This window comes from Muscardinus avellanarius (assembly GCF_963383645.1).
Source record: "Muscardinus avellanarius genome assembly, chromosome: 13".
Taxonomy (NCBI): domain Eukaryota; kingdom Metazoa; phylum Chordata; class Mammalia; order Rodentia; family Gliridae; genus Muscardinus; species Muscardinus avellanarius.
Window position 1 is genome coordinate 15,337,388 of NC_137799.1, and position 25,378 is coordinate 15,362,765.

General features: G+C 39.8%; 1 protein-coding gene across 1 annotated transcript in view; it reads left to right on the plus strand.

Annotated features, from left to right (window-relative positions):
- Positions 1 to 25,378, plus strand: part of MEGF9 (multiple EGF like domains 9) — a gene marked incomplete at both ends in the record, with an annotated part of 110,935 nt that overhangs the window by 78,878 nt on the left and 6,679 nt on the right. The window contains 2 exons of the mRNA XM_080709513.1: positions 11,702 to 11,841; positions 22,877 to 23,020. Of these exons, the coding sequence (XP_080565639.1) occupies positions 11,702 to 11,841; positions 22,877 to 23,020 (284 nt within the window). The remainder of the gene's footprint in view (positions 1 to 11,701; positions 11,842 to 22,876; positions 23,021 to 25,378) is intronic.

The following is a 25,378-nucleotide window of genomic DNA, read 5'->3' on the forward strand; positions in this document are numbered from 1 at the left end:
GGCTAAGTTACTTAGCAACATGGTATAACTAATAATTGGCAGAATTTAGATTCAAGCCCAAGACTATCTGGCTCCAAGGCTCTTCCTTCTGTGCTCTGAAACAGAATGGGCAAGATTAGATATGGCCGTGAGTGTCTCAGTGTAAGGGCAGGGCTGGGTATGGGTGAGCACGATTCATCAATTTGGGTGCTGGCCTATGGAAACTTAAATCTAAAAATCAGATTTGGGCTACAATGAAAATAAATGTTGCGGAGAATGCAACATGAAATAATGAGAGTAGACACAGAGAACCATTTGAAAAGAAAAGACAGAAATGAGGACATTATGAGTGTCGAAGCTGAGTCTGTGGTTTGAGGTATTAGAATGTCCGAGTTGCTGAGCTGTACAGCAAGCGTTTGGCATAGGGGAGGCCTGGAAGCAAGTGTCGTGGACCAGTCATTGGGTGAGTAGTGGGGAGGCAGGACAACTGGGGCTAGGGGCCAAGCATTGAGAAACTAGGGACAACCACTGTACTTCAGTCACAGGGAGCAGAAAGATCAAAGGTCAACAGAAGTGGTAGCAAATGGGCTTCATGACAGACCACTGGTCTGTCAGGTGAGAGCGATACCAAATTAACAGTTCAGTACTAAGCCTGGAGGTAGAAATTAAGTCGTTTTACTGGTCAGCAATAGGGATATAAAAATAGAGTGAAGCCAGGCATGGTGGCACATCTTGTAATCCCTGCGCTTGGGAGGATGAGACAGGAGGATCGTGCAAGTTCGCAGCCAGCCTCCGCTGGCTTAAGAGACTCTGTTTCCAAATAAAAAATATAAAATAAGTCTGAGAGTGTAGCCTGGAAGGAGAAGGCCCCTGGGTTCCATCCCCAGTACCACCAAAAAAAAAAAAAAAAAAAAAAAAAGAGAGAGAGAGTGAAGTACATACAGTGGTATTTTCCCAGTTAATCCTGTACAGTGATTCTCTGATTATGACTCTCAGACTAGCAATATTAGCACAACCTGGGAATTGGTTAGAAATGTAAATTCCCAGGCCCAACCCAGAACTGTAGAACCAGAAGCTCTAGGCCCAACAACCAGCGTTACAACAAACCCTTCAGATGATTCTGATCTGTATTAACATTTTAGAACCACTGCTCTAGTGGACACTATGCTGTCTCCCTAAACCTAAGGTCGACTTATACACAGAAGAAAACAAGGAGCCGGATATGGTGGCGCACACTTGTAATCCCAGCATTTGGGAGACTGAGACAGGAGGATCACGGTTTGCGGACAGCCTTAGCTATTTAGTGAGACCCTTTGCAACTCAGTGAGACCTGGTTTCAAAATAAAGAATAAAATATAGGGCAGGGGGTGTAGCTCGGAGGTAGAATGCCCCTGGGTTCTACCCCCAGACCCGGAAAAAAAAAAAAAAAAAAGAAAACAAGGACTAAAAAAAGGAAGACTTGATGGGCCACTGTGACCTCTATTCTTTGTTTACATGAAAATTATATAAACTGAGCTGGGTGTGGTGGCACACATTTGTAATCCCAGTACTTGAGAGGCTGAGACAGGAGGATCTAGGTTCGAGGCTTAGTGAGGCCCTCCACAATTTAGTGAGACCCTGTTTCAAAAATAAAGAGTAAAAAATCGAGCTGGGGTGTAGCTTGGAGGTAGAAATGCCCCTGGGTTGAATCCCCAGCACACCACACCACACACACACACACACACACACACACACACACACACACACACATTATATAAGTTAAAAAGACCTGTTTTGCAGGGTCTTAATAGATTTAAGCAAATCTATTAGGAGGGGTCAAGAAAAATAGATTTTTCTTTGAGGAACAGTATATATACATTTTTCTGTCTGCTTTTATTTGTCCCATTTGAAAGAACAAACCCAAGGTATCCCTGCCTTATAAAGTAAATTTGCCCCTCATGGGCCAGTCATTAAGTGTCTCATCTTGCTTACCTACAATGAATATCCTATCTCCAAAATATTGAAAGCTTTATTTAAATGTGACATAAAGTATCAAGATTAAGCGCATGGAAAATATTAAATGGGCTAAAATGAGACTAAATGTTGTGCTTTGGAGTCATCACCACGAGTTAGTGAAGAAAACATAGATTTTGGAGCCAGATCATGCAATCATTATGCAACATTTGCATGCCTGTCATATGTAAAGTGCTGGGAATACAGCAGTGAACACACACAAAACCCCTGATTTCATAGAATTTCATGGAATTCTAGATGGGGAGATTACAAACAAGAACATAAAGCCTTAGAAATTATATATATATATGTATATATATATAAACATTTCAGAGGAAATGTTTAAATTACTAATATTTGATTCAAGAGACCAACATAAAGAGCTTCTTCTGGGGGTATTTTAAATCTGTTAAGTAAATCAAGCTCATTAAATCTGTCTGGCGTGTGTGTGTGTGTGTGTGTGTGTGTGTGTGTGTGTAGTGGTACTGGAGATTGAACGCAGGGGCCTTCTGCCTCCAAGCTAGGCCTTCAGCCCTGTTTTATTTTTACTTTGAAACATGGTCTCACAGAGCTGCAGAGGGTCTTGCTAAGTTGCTGAAGCTGGCCTTAAACCTGTGATTATCCTGACTCGGCCTCCTAAGCATTGGGATTAGCGGTGTGTAACACCACACTCAGCTCTGGCTTGCTTTTATTAAGTACACAGAGATAATCTTTCATAAGAAGAAAGATAAAAACCATTGTAGAGAATCAAAAGACTTAGTTTCTAATTCTGTCATTGGCCGAGTTACCTTAAAACACCGAGTCCATTCAGATCTTTGAAGGGCTACCAACTGGAATGTTTAAAGTTTTAATATTTTGCCATTGGTGGTACTTCTACTACCTGGAAGATACCCAACTGCGTAATTTTAGTCAGTCTTCACAATCTTTTGAAACAAGGATTATTATTATTTTTTCAAATGTGGAAACTTACTTCACATTTAGCTAGAAAGTGATAAGATTTATGAGTGTCAGAATAATGGTAAGGACTACATTAACTAATTCACAAATATTATGTTGTCTTGTTTATAACCCATAGGAAGAACTCAATAAATGTTGGTAGTGTCTCCTGACCATCACTACCTCCTACAGGCTTCAGAACTTGGATACAAATAAAGGATGTCATCTTCAGCACTATGTCAACACTGAGGTTAAGCAGGCTGTTGTTTGATAACCTGGAAACTAAGCCACCACTTAGGCTGTTGTTTCTGTGAGGAAATGTATTCTAGATTCTAGGCCCTGCTAGCCAGGCGTGGTGGCGCACGCTTGGAATCCCCACGCTTGGGAGTCAGAGACAGGAGGATCATACTGGTTTGAAGCCAGCCGTGCTGGCTTAAGAGACCCTGTTTCCAAATAAAAATGTAAAATAGGTCTGGTAGTGTACTCCGGAGGTAGAAGGGCTTCCAGGAACCCCAGTACAAAAAAAAAAAAAAAAAAATTCTAGGCCCTTCAAGCTAAATTGTTAGAACATAACATATATACAAATCAGGTATTAATAATTACACTTTCACCAGGCGTGGTGGCGCACTCTTGTAATCCCCGCGCTTGGGAGACAGAGACAGGAGGATTGAGCAGGTTCGAAGCCAGCCGCGCTGGCTTAAGAGAACCTGTTTCTAAATAAAAATATAAAATAGGTCTGGGAGTGTAGCTCGGAGGTAGAAGGGTTTCTAGGAACCCCGGTACCACACACACACACACACACACAAATTATACTTTCATGGATATGCATACATTACAATCACTTAGCAAAGATACCCAGGCGTGTATAGCCAGATCATATGGTGGGTCCATTCCCAGTTTTCTGAGGAATCTCCAGAAGGATCTCCATAGCAGCTTCACTAATTTTCAGTCCCAGCAACAGTATAGAAGAGTTCCCATTTTCACACATCCTTGTCAGCATTTATTGTTGCTTTCTTTCTTTCTTTCTTTCTTTCTTTCTTTCTTTCTTTCTTTCTTTCTTTTTTTGTGGTACTGGGGATGGAACCCAGGGGCACTCTACCCTCGAGCTACACTCCCAGCCCTATTTTTTTATTTTTTATTTTGATCAGGGTCTCACTGAGTTGCAAAGGACCTCAGTAGCTGAGGCTGGCCGCAAACCGTGATCCTCCTGTCTCAGCTTCTCAAATGCTGGAGTCCCAAGCATGCACCACCATGCCCGGCTTGTTTGATTTCTTGATGATTGCTGTTTTAATGTCTATAGCTGCATAATTAGTAATAGCCAAATTATGGAACCAACCCAGGTGTCCATCAACAGATGAATGGATGACAAAATTATGGGATATACATACAATGGAATTCTACTCAGCAATAAAGAAGAATAAAATGATATCCTTTGCAGGGAAATGGATGAACCTGGAGAATATTGTGTTACATGAGATTAGGCACAGAAAGTGAAGGGTCATATGTCTTTTTTAATATGCAGACGCTAGGGAGTAATGGGAATATAAGAGGGACTTCAGATAATGGAGGAGCAGCTCCAGTAGAGTAAAGGGAGGTGGCTTTGGGGAGGGAGAGAGGACCAAGGAAGGACTCACTTTCGCTGACATAGCGTGCAAATGTGAGAATACCAGTGTCAGTCTCAATACCCTGTATGGTGAGGGAGGCGGGGAGAGAGCCAGGGGAAAGCCCATCAAGTGCTCTGGGCCTGTATGTCACTATCACTGATATAGTGGATTATAATGAGAAAATATAATGCACCAGTAAAAGCATAAAAATTACACTTTTGTTAAGCAAATATAACGGTTACAAGCAAATCCAAATGCTAACATGTTTGAGAAGCAACTTCCTATCTAGATGATACCTGGTCCTCATGTTTGTCTCTGCATGTCCTCTGTTCAAAGTGAATTCTGAACCGCAGAAGTCACTATCAAATAGTGATGTAATTGCACTTGAGAATTCTTATGGCTGTATTTCTTCTGTTTAAAAAAATCGAAGGAATCAAGAAATAACTTTTCTAGTTGAATTAAACTAGCCTTCCCAAGTTATACCTCTGGAAATAGGACATTATTTATTTATTTATTTATTATTTATTGGTGGTACTGGGGTTCCTGGAAGCCCTTCTACCTCCGGGCTACACTCCCAGATCTATTTTATACTTTTTATTTGGAAACAGGTTCTCTTAAGCCAGCCCACTGGCTTCAAACCTGCGCGATCCTCCTGTCTCCGCCTCCCAAACGTGGGGATTACAAGCATGCGCCACCACGCCCAGCAATACTTTTTATTTTTATTTATTTTTTTGCCTTAAGTTTTACTTTTCACTTTTCAAATAAACTTGTAAATTTGATTTTGGTAAGATCAGCTATCAGAAAATATGTTTGCATTTGGCAATGCCTTTTTGAATATTAGGAATTTCTGTTTGAATATGGATTTCCTCTAAACATATTTTAGACTATTTGCCCTCAAAAATACAAGGAATGTTTAGCATAATAGCCCAATGTTTCAACCATAAAGCTATCTTTTTTTCCTTCAGAAAAGGAGCTTTGCTCATTGTATAATGGTCTTTTCTATGACTATAGAAAGACAGGGGAACAGACCATATTTTGCCAAAATGTCTGATTATTTAGCTCTTTTCATAACAAAAAAGCCATTTTTTTACCTTCACTAAACCATGACCCAAACATGAAGTTAGAATTGTTAATAATTTTTCATATTTTTTTGTCTTCCACATAAAAGCTTTTTCTGGTGGGAAAAACCTTATCTAGTTGCCTCTGAAAACTCATTTTTAATATATCGAAAGAGCTTATAATCAGCAATATTCTATTGATTTCACACTATTTTAATTAGCAATTTCAGTCTCTTCCCAATCTAAATTATTTTTAGTTATTAAAAAGAGGTGGAAGAAGAAATTTGATCTACTTATTTATCTCTCGTTCCCGTTTCTTGTTTTCTCCATATCAGAGTGCCAATGTGTAAACAGAAAGAGGGAGGAAAAAAGGCCCTGATGGTTATAAACAGATACAGTTTCCCAAATTAGAACTATATCTTTATAGTTAGTCTGTGGCTGCCTGAGTTGAAATTGATAATATGTGGCAGAGGATATAGCTTAGTTGCAGAGCACTTACTAAGCATGTGTGAGGCTCTGGGTTTGATCCCCAGCAAACACACACACACACACACACACACACACACACACACACACACACAGTCTCTCTCTCTCTCTCTCTCTCTCTCTCTCTCTCTCTCTCTCAATATATATATATATTTTTTTGAGTTTTTTCCCTTTAATAATTTGGTGCTGGGAGTTGAACCCAGGTCCTGTTGCCTTCTAAGCACATATTCAACAACCAAGCTACACCTTTAGCTCCAATAAATAGTTTTTAAAGTAAAACCTTGCAATATTTGTTTGCACCATGAGCGTATAAGTTCTTTAACACTGACACCATAAGAAAATCTAAGAATTTCATTTGGAGCAATTTAAGAAATGTATAGTATATGCTTAGGTATACTTAATGTAGCTTATGATTTTTAATGAATATTCTTTTTTTGTGGGTCTGGGAATGGAACCCAGGGGTATTCGACTTTCAAGCTATACCCTCCTGCCCTATTTTTTATTCTTTATTTTGAAACAGGGTCTAAGTTGCGGAGAGCCTAAGTAGCTGAGGCTGTCCTCAAACCGTGATCTTTCTGCCTCAACCTCCCGAATGCTGAGATTACAAATGTGCACCACCACGCCTGGCTAATGAATATTCTTATTTGTGACATAATTCTCTATATTATGTCAGTACTTTACTAAAAACTTACATCTTTAAGAGGTTACATGAGGCTGGGCGTGGTGGTGCACGCTTGTAATCCCCGCGCTTGGGAGGCAGAGACAGGAGGATCGCGCAGGTTCGAAGCCAGCCTTGCGCGCTGGCTTAGGAGACCCTGTTTCCAAATATAAAATGTAAAAATAGGTCTGGGAGTGTAGCCCGGAGGTAGAAGGGCTTCCAGGAACCCCAGTACCACCAAAAAAAAAAAAAAAAGAGGTTACATGAGATGAGCAAATTCTATCTTAAAATTTTTGTTAGCTGATCTTAGTAGCATAGATTTGTGATTTGTATTCAAAATTCAGTTCAGTACACTTATTCTCCAGATATGAAGCTATGGATCTTGTGTTCTTTCATTTTAAATCTACAGATAAGCATAAGAGGCCTGTTCACAGGCCTTTTTTTTCCCATTGCATTTATATATCATTGACCTTTGCTTCAGAAACCATTCAGTCGTCTTTAACAGAGGCAGACCATGAAAGGGGGTGTTGTAAAGGCTTTATTCTGTAAAAGAAGAAATCACACAGGCAAAGCTTTATGTTTGCTGAGTGATTGAATTCTCATACATGCAGAAACTGGCCGTGGGCCATGAGTAACATGATGGAAAGCGTTTCTAGTACAGCCTCACAACCAGCCCTTCCCACTCCATTCCACAGATATATTAGAGGAAAGTTCCTCCTTTCCTGTTTTTATAAAACCTACCCAGGAAAGGATGAAGCGTGATGTGGAGACTGTCAACAGTTTTATCAGAATTCATGAAGCTAGTCGTACATATTTTGTTTTCTTTTTAATAAGTAACTAAGGAATAGATTCTCCAGGGAGAAAGATGCCTGCTTACATCAGTCTTTTGAGTACCCAGAGCAGAATTATGAGGAAAAAGCCCCTTCTAGGGATAGCAACTACTTTGGAACACTGGCCGTATTATGCTGTGAGTTAATCGATTCTGTATTCCTAGGTAACATCTTTTTCTTGTGATGGATGAGGCAGATACCATCACTAGAAGTAACTATTTATCCTTCTGTATACCGAATAATCTAATGTCTTTAAAAGAGGAATACGGATCAAACATGTTTGGTAAATCTTTAAAAAGCCTTGGCAATTGACTAATGAAGTATTAGCCAGTTCTTTAAAAAGTGCGTTGTATCCTTTGTGATTGTTCTATTGTGTAAAGGGACTTACATTAAATAGCTCCTTCTTATTGAGCCATAAGATATTCTTGTACTTTATATTTGATGAATACAGATTTACCCGGCCAGATCTTGTAGTACCTTGGGGTGTTCTTGTGTAAGACTATGCTTATGTATATATGTGGGGTTTCTTTTCAGTTTGGTGAAGTTACTTAACAGACATGCGTGGTAAATTTATATTGCATTTAAAAAAATAATGCTCATCTTCTATAAGATGAGTGCAAAGTTTAGTTAAACTCAAATTTAGCTTGATGTAAGAATATCTGGGCTTGCGTGTCCGATAACCTTGGGTTCTGTTAGGCAGCAGCTGCTCTTTAAGCAGTAAGATTGCTTAGCTCTTGTTAGAGAAAACCTGAAAATTATTGGCAGGGAGAAAAAAGACTGGAATTTATTCTGGACAAGACACAAACAGCATCTCTAAAGCCAGAACCTATGTAGATGCCTGGGATTTACAGACTGATAGTGGGGAAATCTGGCCTTCTGTAAACAAACCTGACTCACTAGCTTTTGCGCTCTCTCTTACCCTCTCTGAATTCTTTCAATAGTAAAATGAGGGTTATGCACTTCAGCTTGTAGAATTACCTTGAGGATTAGAGGGAATATGTATTTATTGATACAGACCCTCAATAAGTGGGGCTTATTGTTTTCATTAATTATCATTATTACAGTTTTTCTGCATTCAGATGTTTCTCTTTTAGATTTTCTATAAAATTACTTGTTTGGCAAGAAATTGTACAACCTAACACACTACTCAGCATTTAATAGGAATAAAGAGTTTGATAGGTAATATCTTAAGACAAAAGGCTTGAGATGTGGTAAGTATATATTATTTACATGAGCTTGACTTTTTAAAAATTTTGGACTGGTATTATTTGAGTAAAGCCAAAGAATTTTCCATGCAGAACTTGTTTTCCGTGTGTGTGTATGTGTGTGTAAGAAGAAGCATATTTCAAATAGTAAATAATAATAATAATAATCCTTAGGTTTGTGTACTACAAGTAGAATACACGTGGTTAAAAGTTGCATTGCTTCCATTTTGCAAAATTCAATCCAACACCCCAATAACTCTCAAATTCGAATTTCTGTTTTTATTAGTGAGATTGAAACATAGGCAGTTGTAGAGGATAGCTTTAACTGATGCATAAGAGCTGAGTAAGTACTAGCCATTCTATATTGGGCTTCTGAACTAAAATTAACAACTCCATAGGGACTCATTATTAGGAGCCAAATCTCTAAGAAAGGTTATTTTAAAAAGCAGTTTCATCTCAAAATTTTTCATCTAACTGGTGATGACTATCGCTAAAATCTATTCAGATGAAGTTAAAAGTTTGAGTTAAAAAATGAGCATAATAAAGACGGGTTACTCTGTTTGGGAAAAAAGGAAAGTAGTTTTACTGAGAACTCTAGTAATTTGTATTGCCTTTTACCACCCCCCAACATCTTGGGGCTTAATTCTAAAATTTAGTTTGTATATTTATGGAGTGTTTTTCAAGTGCATATAACAAACCAGATAAATCCTTTCTGAAGTGACTAAGGTATGGTTTCAGGACTAAGGGAACTTATTTAGTAAGGCGTATGACATGAAAACAGACTGCTGCAGTACACAATCCCTATACTTATGCTAGATCTTAGTAAGAAAAGTGCATGGCAGCCAGCATGGTGGCGTCACCTGCATTCCCAGTACTTAGAGGCTGAGTCAGGAGGATCACAGGTTCAAGGACAGCCTCAACAACACAACAAGGCTTTCAGTGATCTAGCAAGACCCGGTTTAAAAACAAAACAAAAATTAAAAAGGGCTGTGGGTATAGCTTGGAGATAAGAGTATCCCTTAGGTTCAATCCACAGTACAGCATGATATGGCCTTTACCTCAAGGCTTTTACAATCTAACTAAAAAAACAAAACTTACCTATGGAAAGAATATAGGATGAATCACATTAGGACGAAAATGTCAAACAGAGAATGTAGTCAGGAAGCCAAAAGATCTCTATGGACCAGTTAAAAGTTTCATGAAAAGCAGGAAGAAAAAATATTAGGGGTAAAGAGGGGGAAAGGCATTCCATTAGGAATGATTTTAGAAGAAAGAACAGTTCCAAGAAATATTTGAAAGAATACTTGACAGAAATTGGTGATGCATTGGCTGTGAGGGAATGATCCTAAGAGCGTGGCGTAGAGAGATGAGCTGAAAACGACACCACAAGTCAGTTTTTAATGATTGGAGAGAAACAGTATCATTGTTATAATGGGTATATTAAAAGGCATATCTAAATAGGAATAGATGGAGTGCTAAATAAAATGTTTTTCTTATTTTAGATTTTAATCTGACTTTGATTGACAATCTAAGCTTTTTATATGGATTTAATCCAAAAAGCAGTTGACGTCTCCCTTTTAGTCATATTTTCTTACTTGTGAATTTCAGCTCAATTATCAGAACTATGATTTAAATACACCCTAGACCCCTAATAGAGAATTATATAAAGTTTCCACCATCTCAGTGGATATTAGTTGGCACATGCATTAAGACCTCAGTCTCCCTATTCTTCATCTAGAAGCTAGGTGACAGCCAGGTGGTATTTCTTCTCCAGAGTGGGATGGGTACTGATAAAACTGTGGGATGCTCCTGAAATGAAATATAGCACCAGTGTGAGCGCCAGTGTAACTAAACAAAGAGTTCTAAATTTGGGGAACTTATATTCTCCATTGGACCTTTTATCATTTATTTTAAACTACCCATGTGCAGATTAATTGTTACACATGATTACTCTTAGTACCATGTTGGCTGAATTCTATAGTCATGAAACTTCCAGTTTAAAATAAAAATCACTCTCATACTTCTACTAACTATAATCTATTTGAACCTCTTTGCTACATTAAGATTATCTATAATGGAGCTGGGCATGGTGGCCCACACTTGTCATCCCAGTATTGGGAGGCTGAGACAGGAGAATCAGTTTTAAGACCAACCGTAGCGACTTAGTGAGGCCCTGGTTCATGTGTCTGTCTGTCTGTCTGTTACTGGGGATTGAATCCAGGGGCAGTCTATCTCCAAACTACACCTCCAGTCCTATTCTATTTTTCTTTTTTTAAATTTTGTAACAGGGTCTCACTAACTAGATTCATGAGATTCTCACTACTTGCCGAGACTGTCCTCAAAGCTGTGATCCTCCTGTCTCAGCCTTCCAAGTACTGGTATTACAAGCATACACCACCATGACCAACTTGTAAGGCCTTGTTTCAAAAAATAAAATTAGGCTTGGAATATAGCTTGGAGGTACAACGACCCTGCACAAAAAACAAAACAAAACAAAAACAGTACAACAAAAGAAAAGATTATCTATAATGAGCCAGATGCACAAAAAACAAAACAAGACAAAAACAGTACAACAAAAGAAAAGATTATCTATAATGAGCCAGATGCACATAACTAGTCTCAGTACTTGAGAGGCTGAGAGAAAGAGATTTCAGGTTCAAGGCCAGCCTCAGCCGCTTAGTGAGATCCTGTTTCAAAATGACAAGAGCTGGGGGTGTAGCTCAGTGGTAGCTCAGTGGTAGCCTAGGTTCAACCCCCAGTCTCTGTCTCTGTCTGTCTGTCTGTCTGTCTGTCTGTCTGTCTCTCTCTCTCTCTCTCTCTCTCTCTCTCTCTCTCTCACACACACACACACACACACACACACACACACACACACACACGATGATCCGTAATGGGATATTGGGATATTCAAACTGACTTACCTCTGTTCATTTGTCTTTGCTTCTGTTTGCAGTTCTGGGAGTTGCCAGTGCAGAGTGGGTGTTACTGGCTCGACATGTAACCAATGCCAAGAGGGATATTACAGCTTTAATGAGAACGGCTGCTTGCCCTGTCAGTGCAATAACCGGTCTACCAGTTGTGACGCTCTCACAGGTACATATTTTCCTTAATTTTGCCAAGTAATTATTCCTATTTTTTTTTATTTTGAAGTCTGTTGGTGTGTGTTGATTCTTCTCAAATAGTTTATCACGGCAAGCCAAACTTCTGATAGAACAACGTGAAGACAATACATGAATCGCAAAAGTCTTATTGGTTGGAGAGCTGTGGAGGCAAGAGCTACACGAATCAAAATCCCAGCTTGAGTACAACTCTTCAGAACTGTTTCTAACAAACCTGACAACCGCATTTGTCTTGGGAGAATCCACTGTTAGAAAACTGACAGAGGTGCCAGGAGACCAAAGACTGAGGCGGACAGATCTAGGATTGCAGAGGGCAGTTTATTAAGGACTTACTGACAGAAGTGTGGTCCACGGTGCTGCTTCCCTGAGATTGGGTCAGAGGGTAGAGGCTTACGTAGTGATCAGGACAAAAGTGACTTCATCCAAGCCAGAATGTACCTGGTTTATTTCAAGCTAACATCAAAGATGTCAGGCATATTCCTGGTGCTTATGGTATCAGGGTCCAGTCATAAAGCTTCAGATACTACTCTAATGGCTTTGTATATCAATAGTATGCTGGAAAACTACATAAGAAAACAGCCTGGGGTTACTCAGAGGCACTCGTGAGCAATCAGCTCAAGGCAGCTACATTTAGGTCAGGCTGGATCTCTACACCAGACATCTGTCCAAGGGACTGTTTCTTTTCCATTCTCCTCTTCCTTCTCTCTTTCTTTCTTTCTTTCTTTCTTTCTTTCTTTCTTTCTTTCTTTCTTTCTTTCTTTCTTTCTTTCTTTCTTTCTTTCTTTCTTTCTTTCTTTCTTTCTTCCCGTAGTACTCTGGATTGAACCCAAGGGCATTCTACCTCTGATCTACATCCCCGGTCCTTTTCATTTTTACTTTTGAAACAAGGTCTCACTAGGTTGCTGAGAGTCTCACAAAATCGGGGAGGCTGGTCGTGCACCTGCAGTCCTCCTGTCTCATTCTTCCGAGTACTAGGATTACAGGTGTGTGACACCACCCCCGGCTTCAGGGGACATTTTCTGATTCTGATTATAGGCTAAGAAGTAGGTTTAGCCCAACTAAAGGAATTCTTTTTGAGGAAAGATATACAAGAAGAGCTTTTGCCAGTCATTTGGGGCTTGCATGATGATGGAAACTAGAAGGACCCTAAATACAGGCCGTTTTTCCCGTAGAAGTTTAGCTGACTGTGCAGGAGATAGAAGACTGGGCCAGAAAGTTAGAAAGAATCTTGGTTTTTATCTAAGGACACAAAATCCGTTTAGAAGCCAGGCATGGTGGCATATGACTGTAATCCAGGTACTTAAGAGGCTGAGGTAAGAGGATTGTAAGTTCAAGGCTGGCCACTAGAGCAAAACAGCAAGACTCCTGTCTCAAAAAAGCCAAAAACAAAGCAAAACACTACAACTCTTTCTTTTCTTTCTCGTTCCTACTTCCTTCCTCTTTCTTCATTCTTTCCTTCCTTTTTTTTTTTTTCTTGTGGTGCTGGGGATTGAACCCAGGAGTATTTTACCTCTGAGCTGCCCCCTCAGCCCTATTTTATTTCTTATTTTGAAGCGAGGTCTTGCTAACTTACCTCTCACCTGTGATCCTCCAATCTCAATCTCATCACCATCTCTTTCTTAAAACATTGCTAAAGCCGGGCGTGGTGGCGCACACTTGTCATCCCAGCATTTGGGAGGCTGAGACCAGAGGATCGCGGTTCGCGGACAGCCTCAGCTACTTAGTGAGGCCCTCTGCAACTTAGTGAGACCCTGTTTCAAAAATAAAGAATAAAAAATAGGGCTAGGGGGTGTAGCTCAGAGGTCAAATGCCCCTGGGTTTCATCTCCAAACCCGCAAAATAAATAAATAAATTAATTAATTGCTAAACTCTGAAGGCACCTGGAGTAGAATCTAGGCTTGAACTACAAAAGGCACCAGCTGATCTCCCCGTCTTCAGTGCTGAGGAGACAGAGGGCTGCGAGGTTCTCAATAAAAGGGCCCTGACTAAGAAATAGTGATGATCCAGAGGTGAATTGACTCGCACTAAAACTGCAGTTCATCCTCAACCCACTTCAGTTGCTGACTGGATCGAAATAATCCTTTCATTGTATCTGCCCAACAGAGGAAAGGAGGATCCTCTCTGGTTCTTTTTTAAACTATGTTTGGCACTGATTTTAAAACACTAGAGAACACAGACACAGGGAAAACTAGCCAATAGTAAAGAGAAAATATAAACAATGAAAGTAGAACCACAGATAATCCAGATATTAGAATTAGAATGCACAAAGTTTAAAGTAGCTAAATTAATATATTAAGCTGGGCATGGTGGCGCATGCTTGTAATACCAGCATTTGGGAGGCTGAGACAGGAGGATCCAGGTTCGTGGACAGCCTCAGCTACTACTTAGTGAAGCCCTTTGCAACTCAGTGAGACTCTGTTTCAAAATAAAAATTAGGGCTCGGGGTGTAGCTTGGAGGTAGAATGCTCCTGGGTTCCACCTTCAGTACTGCAAATAATAACAATAACAACAACAACAACAACAACAACAACAACAACATTAAAACAGAGGACAAGTTAGCTGGGCGTGGTAGCTCACACTTGTAATCCCAGCATTTGGGAGGCTGACAGGAGGATCATGGTTCAAGGCCAGCCTCAGCTACTTAGTGAGGCCCTCTGCAATTCAGTGAGACCCTGCTTCAAAATAAAGAATAAGCCAGGCATGGTGGCGCATGCTTGTAATCTCTGCACTTGGGAGGCAGAGACAGGAGGATCGCACAGGTTCGAAGCCAGATGTGCTGGCTTAAGAGACCCTGTTTCCAAATAAAAAGTATAAAATAGGTCTGGGAGTGTAGCACCAAAGTAGAAGGGTTTCCAGAAACCCCAGTACCACCAAAAATAAAAAATAAAATTAAAAAAGGGCTGGGGTATATCTTGGAAGTAGAATGCCCCTGGCTTCTATCCCTAGTACCACAAAAATAAATAAATAAATAAATAAATAAATAAATAAATAAATAAAATAGAGGACAAATTAGACAAAACTAGTGAGAAGTAAAATTCCAATAGAATATTGCTTTCAATTAAAAGAATCAAATGGGAAATTCTAGAATTGAAAAATATAATATCTGAAATTAGTAACTCATTGTCTGGGTTTCACAGCAGTTTGTACACACTGAAGACAACACAGTCCTGAACACAGTATAATAAAAAATATCCAAACTGGCTGGGCATGGTGGTACATGCTTGTAATCCCATTATTTGGGAGGCTGAGACAGGGGGATCACAGGGTTGTTGCCAGCCTCAGAAACTTAAGCAGGCCCTGCACAACTTAGTGAGACCCTGTTTCAAAATAAGATAATAAAAAATAGGGCTGAGGGTAAATAGCTCAGAGGCAGAATGCCCCGGTTCTATCTCCAGTAGCACCAATATATATATTTCTTTCTTTCTTTTCTTTTCTTTTCTTTTCTTTTTTTTTTTTTTTTTGGTGGTACTGGGGTTCCTGGAAGCCCTTCTATGTCCGGGCTACACTCCCAGAAGTATTTTATATTTTTTTTATTTTTATTTGGAAACAGGGTCTCTTAAGCCAGCAAGGCTGGCTCCGAACCAGCGCGATCCTCCTGTTTCTGCCTCCCAAGTGTGGGGATTACAAGCGTGCGCCACCACGCCCGGCTATATGTATTTCAAATGGAAGCATTTAGAGAAAATATAATGCAAAGAACAAAGGAGGAAGACATGTGAGACGAGGCCAAAAGGCATGACGAACGTAATGGGAGACCCAGAGAGGGAGGAAGAGATACTAGGTCAGTGCAATAGCGGAAGAAATAGCTAAGAATTTTCCAAATAAATGAAATACATCAGCCCACAGGTTCTGAAAGCTCTGCAAACCCCAAGCAGTATAAAAACAAAGAAAACCATATTTAGACAAACTTAGTCAAGCTGTTAAAAAAAACTAGAGACAATTAACTTCTGGTTTTTAGTTTTCTTATATATAAGGATTAAAGGTGTTTTCTTGAACCTCTTTTTCACCCTAATAAATAAGTAAATACAATTATGCTGGGCGTGGTGGCGCACGCTTGTAATCCCAGAGCTTGGGAAGCGAGACAGGAGGATCACACAGGTTCGAAGCCAGCCTCAGCTACCTAGTGAGGCTCTCAGCAACTTAGTGAGACCCTGTTTCCAAATAAATTATAAAATAGGTCTGGGAGTATAGCCCAGAGGTAGAAAGTCTCTGGGTTATACTTTCAGTACCACACACACACACACACACAAAAAAAATTAGTATATACTAGTATAAGTGTGTACAAAGACACACTAGACAAGGACAAGTATTTTTTTATAAGAACATAGTAGCAGAATATTTGAAATTGAAATTACCCTGGGAAAAAAAACTGTTAGAAGCTTGTTCTTCATCTGATTCCTGTACTCTCTCATGAAGCATATATAGGGAAATTGATTCAGAAGAAACTGCTATTTTCTTTCATGTGATCTGGTCCCTGCCTACTTACCAGTTAACATCTTGTGCTGTTCATTTTCTTTCCTGTCTGTGATCCAGGCACAGTGGCGTTTATTTCTAAAACAGCTCTGTTGCCGTGTCCCAGGCTTCTCTGCCTAGATGGTCTTTCTAACCCACTTCGCCCACCCTGGGCCCTTTGGCCCTGTTGAGTCATAGTCTTCCTTCAGGTCGTCCACTGAAGGTCACTTCATTGAAAGCAGGTTTTGCTGTTCCACACTAAGTGGACATTTCCCTGTCACATGCTCGCACATACACCTGTATTATTTCGAGGCACTTATCACAGTTCTTAACTATCTGTTTATTTGTGGTTACAAATCACACGTGGCTCAGTCTCCACATCCTAAATTCCACGAAGGCAGGGAGAGTATCAGTTTTGCTCACCTTCTGTACATAGTCTTTTGCATTAGTCTTGGCACACGGTAAATACTCAGAGAATGTTGGACAAATAAATGAACAAACGAACGGAAAAACCTAGCCAGGAACGATGAGGTCCAGTATCGGGTACCATCGGAAATGCTTCATCGTGCTAAGAAATCAGTCTCTCCCTCTATCTTTTACAGTGCCAGCAAGCAGCGCGCATTGCTGGTTTTCACTTGTATTTTTTCCTTGCAGCAATGAGGCAGCTCTCCTCGCTGTTAAGTAAATGCTGACCCGTGCTTGCTCTGGAGATGATTTAAGGCAAAAGAAATCTTTTTTGTGATTATGACTTGTAAAAGCAGCTGGTAATGAGAGAAAGAAATGGCTCCTCCTTTGGAAATGTAATGAAAGTGGAATCCAACATGAAGGAGTGCAAATGCTTGATTTAAAACTGCAAGCTTCATGTAAAATCAGTCTTTTTATCGCAAATGAGATTCTTTTCAGCAGTGCTGAGATACGGTTGCCCTCTGCTGGCCACTCACGAGGTTTCCACAGTCCTCTCTGCTAGTCGTTTTCTGTAACTTGTGTTGATTGAAGTAAATTTTCAGAGTACTTTTTGTAATAAAATATGCAGAGGAAAACATCATGGGAAGCAATTTGACAGTTGATATCAGAAGTCTTAAAAATACTTCTTTGATCCAGCAGTTCTGTTTCCAGAAATCTTTTCTGAGAATCACCTTCCTAATAGGTTGTTGTGAAAATTAAATGCAGTACATTTGTGCAGCCCTAATAGCACACCTGGCTCATCACAAGCAATCAGTAAACAGTAACCATAATTATGTTATAATTAAAATATTTTAAATAATGATGTAAAGCAACATGAGAAAGTGAAAGAAACAGGCTGAAAAATACATGTCCTGTATAATTAGGCTATTTAAATAACAAAACCCAAGTTTCTATAAATAAGAAAACACTTCAAGGAAAAGTATTATATATATATATATATATATATATATATATATATATATATATATATACACGTTTTTTGGGGGGGGTCCTACTGAAGATTGAAGCTGAAGGCACTTTACCACTGAGCCACACTCCTAGTCATTTATTTTTTATTTTGACACAGGGTCTCACTAAGTTGCTCAGGTTGGCCTTAAACCTGCAATCCTCCTGACTCATTCTCCCAAGTACTGGGATTTCAGTTGTGTACCACTGCACCTGGCCCAGCTTCAAAATCTCTTTCTTTTCTTCCTTCCTTCCTTCCTTCCTTCCTTCCTTCCTTCCTTCCTTTCTTTTTTGTGGTACTGGGGATGGAACCCAGGGGTGTTCTACTTCTGAGCTACACCCCCAGCCCTATTTTTTTTTTATTCCTTATTTTGAAACAAGGTCTCACTGATTTGCAAAGGGCCTCACTAAGTAGATGAGGCTGTCCACCAACCATGATCCTCTGGTCTCAGCCTCCCAAATGCTGGGATTACAAGCCTGTGCCACCACACCTAGCTATTTTCTTTCTTTCCCTTTCTTTCTTTCTTTCTTTCTTTCTTTCTTTCTTTCTTTCTTTCTTTCTTTCTTTCTTTCTTTCTTCTTTTTTTGCAGTACTGGGGATGGAACCCAGGAGCATTCTACCTCTGAGCTATACCCCCAGGCCTATTTTTTATTCTTTATTTTGAAACAGTGTCTTACTGAGTTGCGAAGGGCCTCATTAAGTAGCTGAGGCTGTCCATGAACTACAATCCTCAGGTCTCAGCCTCCCAGGCACTGGGATCACAAGCGTGCTCCACCACGCCTGGCTTCCAGCTTCAGAATCTTAAGGAGAAATTTCTTTGGGTCCCTCACCCTCTCTCGTCTCTTTTTAGGATTTTCCTTACTGAGCCATAAGGAGGAGGTTAGAGAATGTGTGTTATTTGTTTAACCCAGTTTGTGTAGTATACTTCTTTTAAAGAACTCAAAGCACCTTCAAGGATTTCGTGTGTGCGTGAGTAGCTTAGCCAGGGCAGCTTAACTGAGCTGACCACTTCTTTATGCCCCGGTGACTTTCTTTATCTCAGGCTATCACAGTTTTCTGATTTTCTCCCTATATAACTAGGCTTTCCCTTTCAGTCCACTCTGCTAGATCTTCTAAGTCTAGTACGAGTCAGCGCTCAGAACTTAAAAGTTTGTCTTCTCCACTTATACTTTCTCCCTAAGTGATCTTGTTCAGCCCCCTGAATTTAATATAAATGCCACCTAGATACATGCTTATTATCAGATTTACATTTCTTGCTTGATCTCCACGCTCAAATATACAACAGATCACTTCACTTGAATGTTTTAATTGCCATCATAAACCCAACACATCCAAAATAACTTAATTTTACTCTAAAAGCCAAGCCTGCTCTTTTCCTAGTGTTGTTTTACTAACTAGTATCCTTCACCCTGTTGCTCAGTTCCAAAGCCTAGGAGTCATATTTGACTGCTCTTGTCTTCTTACATCCAGTGTATCAGCTTCAAAATACAGTGGAGTCCATCAGTGTTCACGCCCTTGCTGTACCATCCATGCCAAGACACTGTCCTCTCTCTGAACTGAGCTGGCACTCTCTTGTCTGTTTCCCTCACACCCCCACCCCAGTCTCCACGGAACTGGAACTAGAATGATCTCTTTAAAATGCAAAACTAGATAACATTCCCATGCACAGGCCCTCCAATGGCTTCCCATCTCTACTGGAATAAAACTCAAACTTCTATCTGGTATACTGATGTCTGGTCATTCATTCATTCATTCTTTTTTTTTTTTTTTTTGTGGTACTGGGGTTCCTGGAAGCCCTTCTACCTCTGGGCTACACTCCCAGACCTATTTTATATTTTTTTTATTTGGAAACAGGGTCTCTTAAACCAGCACGGCTGGTTTCGAACCAGGGTCTCTTAAACCAGCACAGCTGGCTTCGAACCTGCGCGATCCTCCTGTCTCTGCCTCCCAAGTGCGGGGATTACAAGCGTGCGCCACCACGCCCGGCTTTCATTCATTAATTTTTTGTGGTACTGGGAATTGAACCCAGAGGCATTCTACCTCCAAAGGGTCTCAGTAAGTTGTGAAGATCTCGTTAAATTGCTGAGGCTTGTCATGAATCTGTGAACCTGCAATTCTCCTGTCTCAGCCTCCAGCTGCTGGATTACAAGCATTTGCCATCACGCCAGGCTCTTTCTTAGATTTGTTTTCTTTCTCCATAACGTGCTATCTTTAAAGCCAGTAAGAGATGATGAATATTTAAGAATATTTAAGGTGTATGCTATCTTTAAAGCAAGTAAAAGGTGATGAATATTTAAGAATATTTAAAGTGCATGCTATCTTTACAAGTAAAAGGTAATGAATATTTAAGAATATTTAAGGTGCAAGCTATCTTTAAAGCAAGTAAAAGGTGGTGAATATTTAAGAAGTGAAGACTTTTATTCTTAAATTTACTTATTTGCTTTCATATTTACTTTGTGTGTGTGGGGGGGGGTGGGGTATTGGGAATTGAACCCAGAGGGATTCTACCTGTAAGCTACAACCCCAGCACTGTTTTATTTTTTGTTTGGGAGCAGAGCTGGGTCTGGTGGCCCATGCCTGTAAGGATCTTGCTAATTTTCTGAGAGTCTCACTATGTTGCTGAGGCTGTCCTCGAACCCGTGATCCTTCCCAAGTATTGAGATTACAGGTGTGTGCCACCACGACCTGATTTACATAAGTACTTTTAAGATACCATTCTTAGCCGGGAGTGGTGGTGCACGCTTGTAATCCTAGCATTTGGGAGGCTGAGACAGGAGGATCGCAGTTCACGGACAGCCTCCGCTACTGCTTAGTAAGGCCCTTTGCAACTCAGTGAGACCCTGTTTCAAAATAAAGAATAAAAATTGGGCTGGGAGTGTAGCTTGGAGGTAGAATGCCCCTGGGTTCCATCCCCAGTACTGCAACAAAATAAATAAATAAATGAAAGAAAGAAAGAAAGAAAGAAAGAGGAAGAAAAAGAAAAAGAAAAAGAAAAAAAGATAGCATATGTATATAGGGTTTATCATTATTATTATTATTATTATTATGAAACAAAATGAATATTTTTGAAAAAGGAGAGTGAAATTACAATAGTGTCAAAGGCTTGGGGGGGGGTCTTATCTAGAATAGTAAAACAAAAAAACCAATAAACAAAAAACACCAAAATAATAAGCATGCAGGCCTAGTAGGACTGTAGGAGCCAAGTATTAAGAGTATGTATAAATTACCATTTTATACAAGGGAAGCAACATGACCTTTTCTTGTCACATCATCATACACAAAGAGCTTATTATTGGGCCGCATCTTACCTTGAAATGTCCCAATTCTGTTACAGTGGTGCTAAATTGTATTTTTAAGTTGCGTCTGACTGTAACATAGTGTACAGCTAGAGAAGGACCGGACAGCAGAAGATCTGGAAGGAACCAGCACCTGAGGTGTTAATCACTGTATGTTAATGCTACTTGTCATACATGTGGAAAGTATCCTTAGCACCAACAGTTACTTCTAGATTTCTGTGTAGAGTTTACTAAATTACATGCCTGGCTTCATTTTCTTTGTTAGTTAATTACTTTTATTTTTAAATATAAAAATCCGTGGAGCAGTTACTTAGCATGCACGAGGCCCTGGGTTCAATCCCCAGCACCATATTTAAAGAAAATTTAAATAACCAAGTAAGTAAAAACCTATGAAGAATAATATTTAATAAGTACTCATACCAAAATTTTAAAAAATTAATATTGTGGCATTTTGCTTCATACTTATATGCATGGATTTATGGTTATATACTTGAAATAGAAAATTTTAAATACAGTTGGAGCCCTCCCCTTTTTTGTGATACTGGGGATTGAACCCAGGGCATTCTACCTCTGAGCTATACTTCCAGCCCTTTCTTTTTGAAACAAGGTCTCACTAGGTTGCTGAGAGTCTTGTTAAATTGCTGAGGCTGACCTTGAACCTGAGATTCTCCTTTCTCAGCCTCCTAAGTATTAGGATTATAAGCATACACCACCAAACCTGGTCGGAGCCCTATTTGTTTTTCTTTCTAGGCCCATTTTCCCCCTCCCTCCACAGAGAAGAGCACAGAATAAAATTCTATATGCCCTCTCAGTCTATATTTAAATTTTATTGTATATGTATGTTTAGTCTGGTTTAGTAGTATAATGTAGTCATTTGCTTAGTATTGCTTAGTATAGTTTAAAGCCTTTTTTTGTGTGTGTGGCAGTGGGCATGGAACCCAGGAGCATTCTACCTCTGAGATATGCCCCCAGTCCTATTTTTTATTCTTTATTTTGAAACAGGGTCTTCACTGAGTTGCAAAGGGCCTAAGTATCTGAGGCTGTACGCGAACCACGATCCTCTTGTCTATGTCTCCCAAATGCTTGGATTACAAGTGTGTGCCACCAAGCCTGGCTCTAATTTAAAAATTTTTACAAAATACTTTCCTTCTATATGTGTCATTTTGCAATTTACTTTTTCAATGAATATTGGTTTTAAAATGTATACATGTTAATTCATATAGGTTTATTTATTTTGGGGGGGAGTTTGGGGATGGAACCCAGGTGCATTCAACCTCCGAGCTACACCCCCTGCCCTATTTTTTATTTATTTTGAGACAGGGTCTCACTAAGTTGCGTAGGGCCTCACTAAGTAGCTGAGGCTGTCCATGAACCGCGATCCTCTGGTCTTACTCCTGAATGCTGGGATTACAAGCGTGTGCCACCACGCCAGCTTAATTCATACAGGTTTAATCTACTTACTTAACTATGGTATCCAAACTATGAAAATGCTATGGTTTGTCTGTGCTTTCAGTAGATATTTAGGTTGCCTTTGTATTCTTTTTGCACATAGTCGGCATGCTTTTAGTAGCTATTCACTTGACCAGTAAGGACATACCGTGACTCTAATCATGTGCCCATCCTTTCCCTAAAGAATTCACAATCTGATTTACAGTCTTGATGGGGACCCTGCACTCACAGACACGGCTAGTACAGAAAAAAGGCGGGGGCAGAAACGGAGCGCTGTCCCATTTCTATTGCTTTGTCATTTTCTGCTTAATGCCGATGGTCTTTTTGTTGCAGACATGATTTTTCAAAGTTATTGTGCTTTCAGTGTAAATATCTAACTCTTAAAACCAATTTACTTCTTTTAGGTACTTGTTTAAACTGCCAGGAAAATAGCAAAGGGGTTCACTGTGAAGAATGCAAAGAAGGATTTTATCAGAGTCCTGATGCCACTAAAGGATGTCTTCGCTGCCCTTGTTCAGCAGTGACATCTACAGGCAACTGCACCATAGGTAAGCAAGGCCTTCCTCTGACTCATTTCAGAGGGGAGAAATCAGCAAAGGCTTTATCAGTACTTATAAGTTGCACAGATGAGTCAAGGACGGATGCTATACATGAAAGGGAGTTATAGAAACAGCCAACGCTTTCCTTTTGAGGAATTTACAGTCTAATCCAAATACATAGGCAAAATGACACTTAAAATGTCTACAGTGCAAGATGAGTTAATAAGGAACTTCAAGACGGAGCAACTTTTGCTCATCTGTTTCAAGGGGGCACTCACTAGTTTTCTGGAGGTACTTAGTAATCTTGTCTCTACAGTAATCTTACAAATGCAGTTACCTTCCACTCATTTCTTGTATATTAATTACCAATTGCTTCATATCCAATTACTCTATAAGATTTAGCACCCTAACACAATAAGTATTTATCATTTCACATATTTTCTGATAGGAATTCAGGACTAGCTTAACTGGATGGTCTTGGTTGGGGCCTCTCTTCCCTTCCTCTTTCCCTCTCTTACTCTTAAAATAGCTTTATTAAGATATAATTCACATTCTATACAATTCACTTAAAATGTATCATTAAGCTGGACACAGTCGCATACACCTACAGTCCCAGTACTTGGGAGCTGAGACTGAAGGATTATAGTTTCAAGCCAACCTCAGCAACTTAGTGAGACCTTGTATCAAAAAAAAAAAAAAAAAAATAGGGCAAGGGTGTAGTAGCTCGGAAGGTAGAATGTCTCTGGACTCAACTTCCAGTAACACACACACACACACACACACACACACACGTATAGTTAAGGGTTTTAGCATATATTCACAGTGTTTTCCAACCATCATCACAATCAATTTGGGAATATTTTCATCACAGCCTCTTATCAGAAGTTTCAAAAAATAGTCCTACAACTTTGAGCAATCATTCCCATTTTCTTTAGCCTTAAGGCAACCACAAACGCTGAACATTTCATATAAATGGAATCATATGACACGTGGCCTTTCATATGTGACTTCTTTTTTTTGTGGAACTAGGTGGAACCCAGGGGCTTTCTACCTCTGGGCTATACTCCAGGACCTATTTTATATTTTATTTGGAAACAGGGTCTCACTGAGTTGCTGAGAGCCTCACTCAGTAGCTGAGGCTGGCTTCGAACCTGTGCAATCCTCATGTCTCAGCCTCCCAAGTGCTGGGGTTACAAGCGTGCGCCACCACGCCCGGCTATGTGACTTCTTTTGCATAGGATATTTTCAGAGTTCATCCATGTTATAACATATATCAATACGTCATCCTTTTGATTGCCAAATAATATTCTATGGTGTGCATAAATTAAATATTTATGCATTCATTGGTCGATGGACATTTGGATTGCTTCTACTTTTTAGCTATTACAAATACTACTTCTGTGAACATTCATGTTCACATTTTTGTGTGTAAAAGTGTTTTTATTTCTCAGGTATATATCCAGGAGTGAAATTGTCGGGTCAGAGTAACTCTGTGAGGAACTTGTCAAACTTCTTTCTAAAATGAATACACTATTTTACATTCTCATTGTGTGAGGGTTCCGAATTCTCCACAGCCTCACCAACACTTATTAAATTGCTTTTTTTTGGGGGGGGGAGATGTCTGGGGATGGAACCCAGGGGCATTTGGCCTCTGAGCTACACCCCCTGCCCTATTGATTTTTTTTATTATTCTTTATTTTGAAACAGGGTCTCACTAAGTTGCGGAGGGCCTAAGTAGCTGAGGCTGGCCACAAACCACAGTCTTCCGGTCTCAGCCTCCCGAATGCTGGGATGACGAGCATGTGCCACCACACCTGGCTTACATTGTCTTTTTATAACTATATGGCCATCCTAGTGAATATGGAGTACTGCATTGTGGTTTTAATTTGTATATCTTTTATGGCCAATTAAATGCTCATTGACCATTTGCATATAATCTTTAGAAAAATAATAATTTAGATCTTATGTTCATGTTAAGATTGGATTACTTGCCTTTTTATCACTGAGTTGAAAGAGTTCTAGATACAAATCCTGTATCAGATATGTGGGTTGGGGATATATACCTCGGTGGTAGAGTACTTGCCTAGCATTCACAGAACCCTGAGTTTGATCTCCAGCACTGCCTCCAATTAAAAAAAAAAAGTTAAAGCCGGGCGTGGTGGCGCACGCTTGTAATCCCCGCGCTTCGGAGGCTGAGACAGGAGGATCACATGGGTTCGAAGCCAGCCTCAGCTACTTAGTGAGGCTCTCAGCAACTTAGTGAGACCCTGTCTTCAAATAAAATATTTTTTAAAAAAGGTCATGGGAGTATAGCCCGGAGGTAGAAAGCCTCTGGGTTCCAACCCCAGTACCACCAAAAAAAAAAAA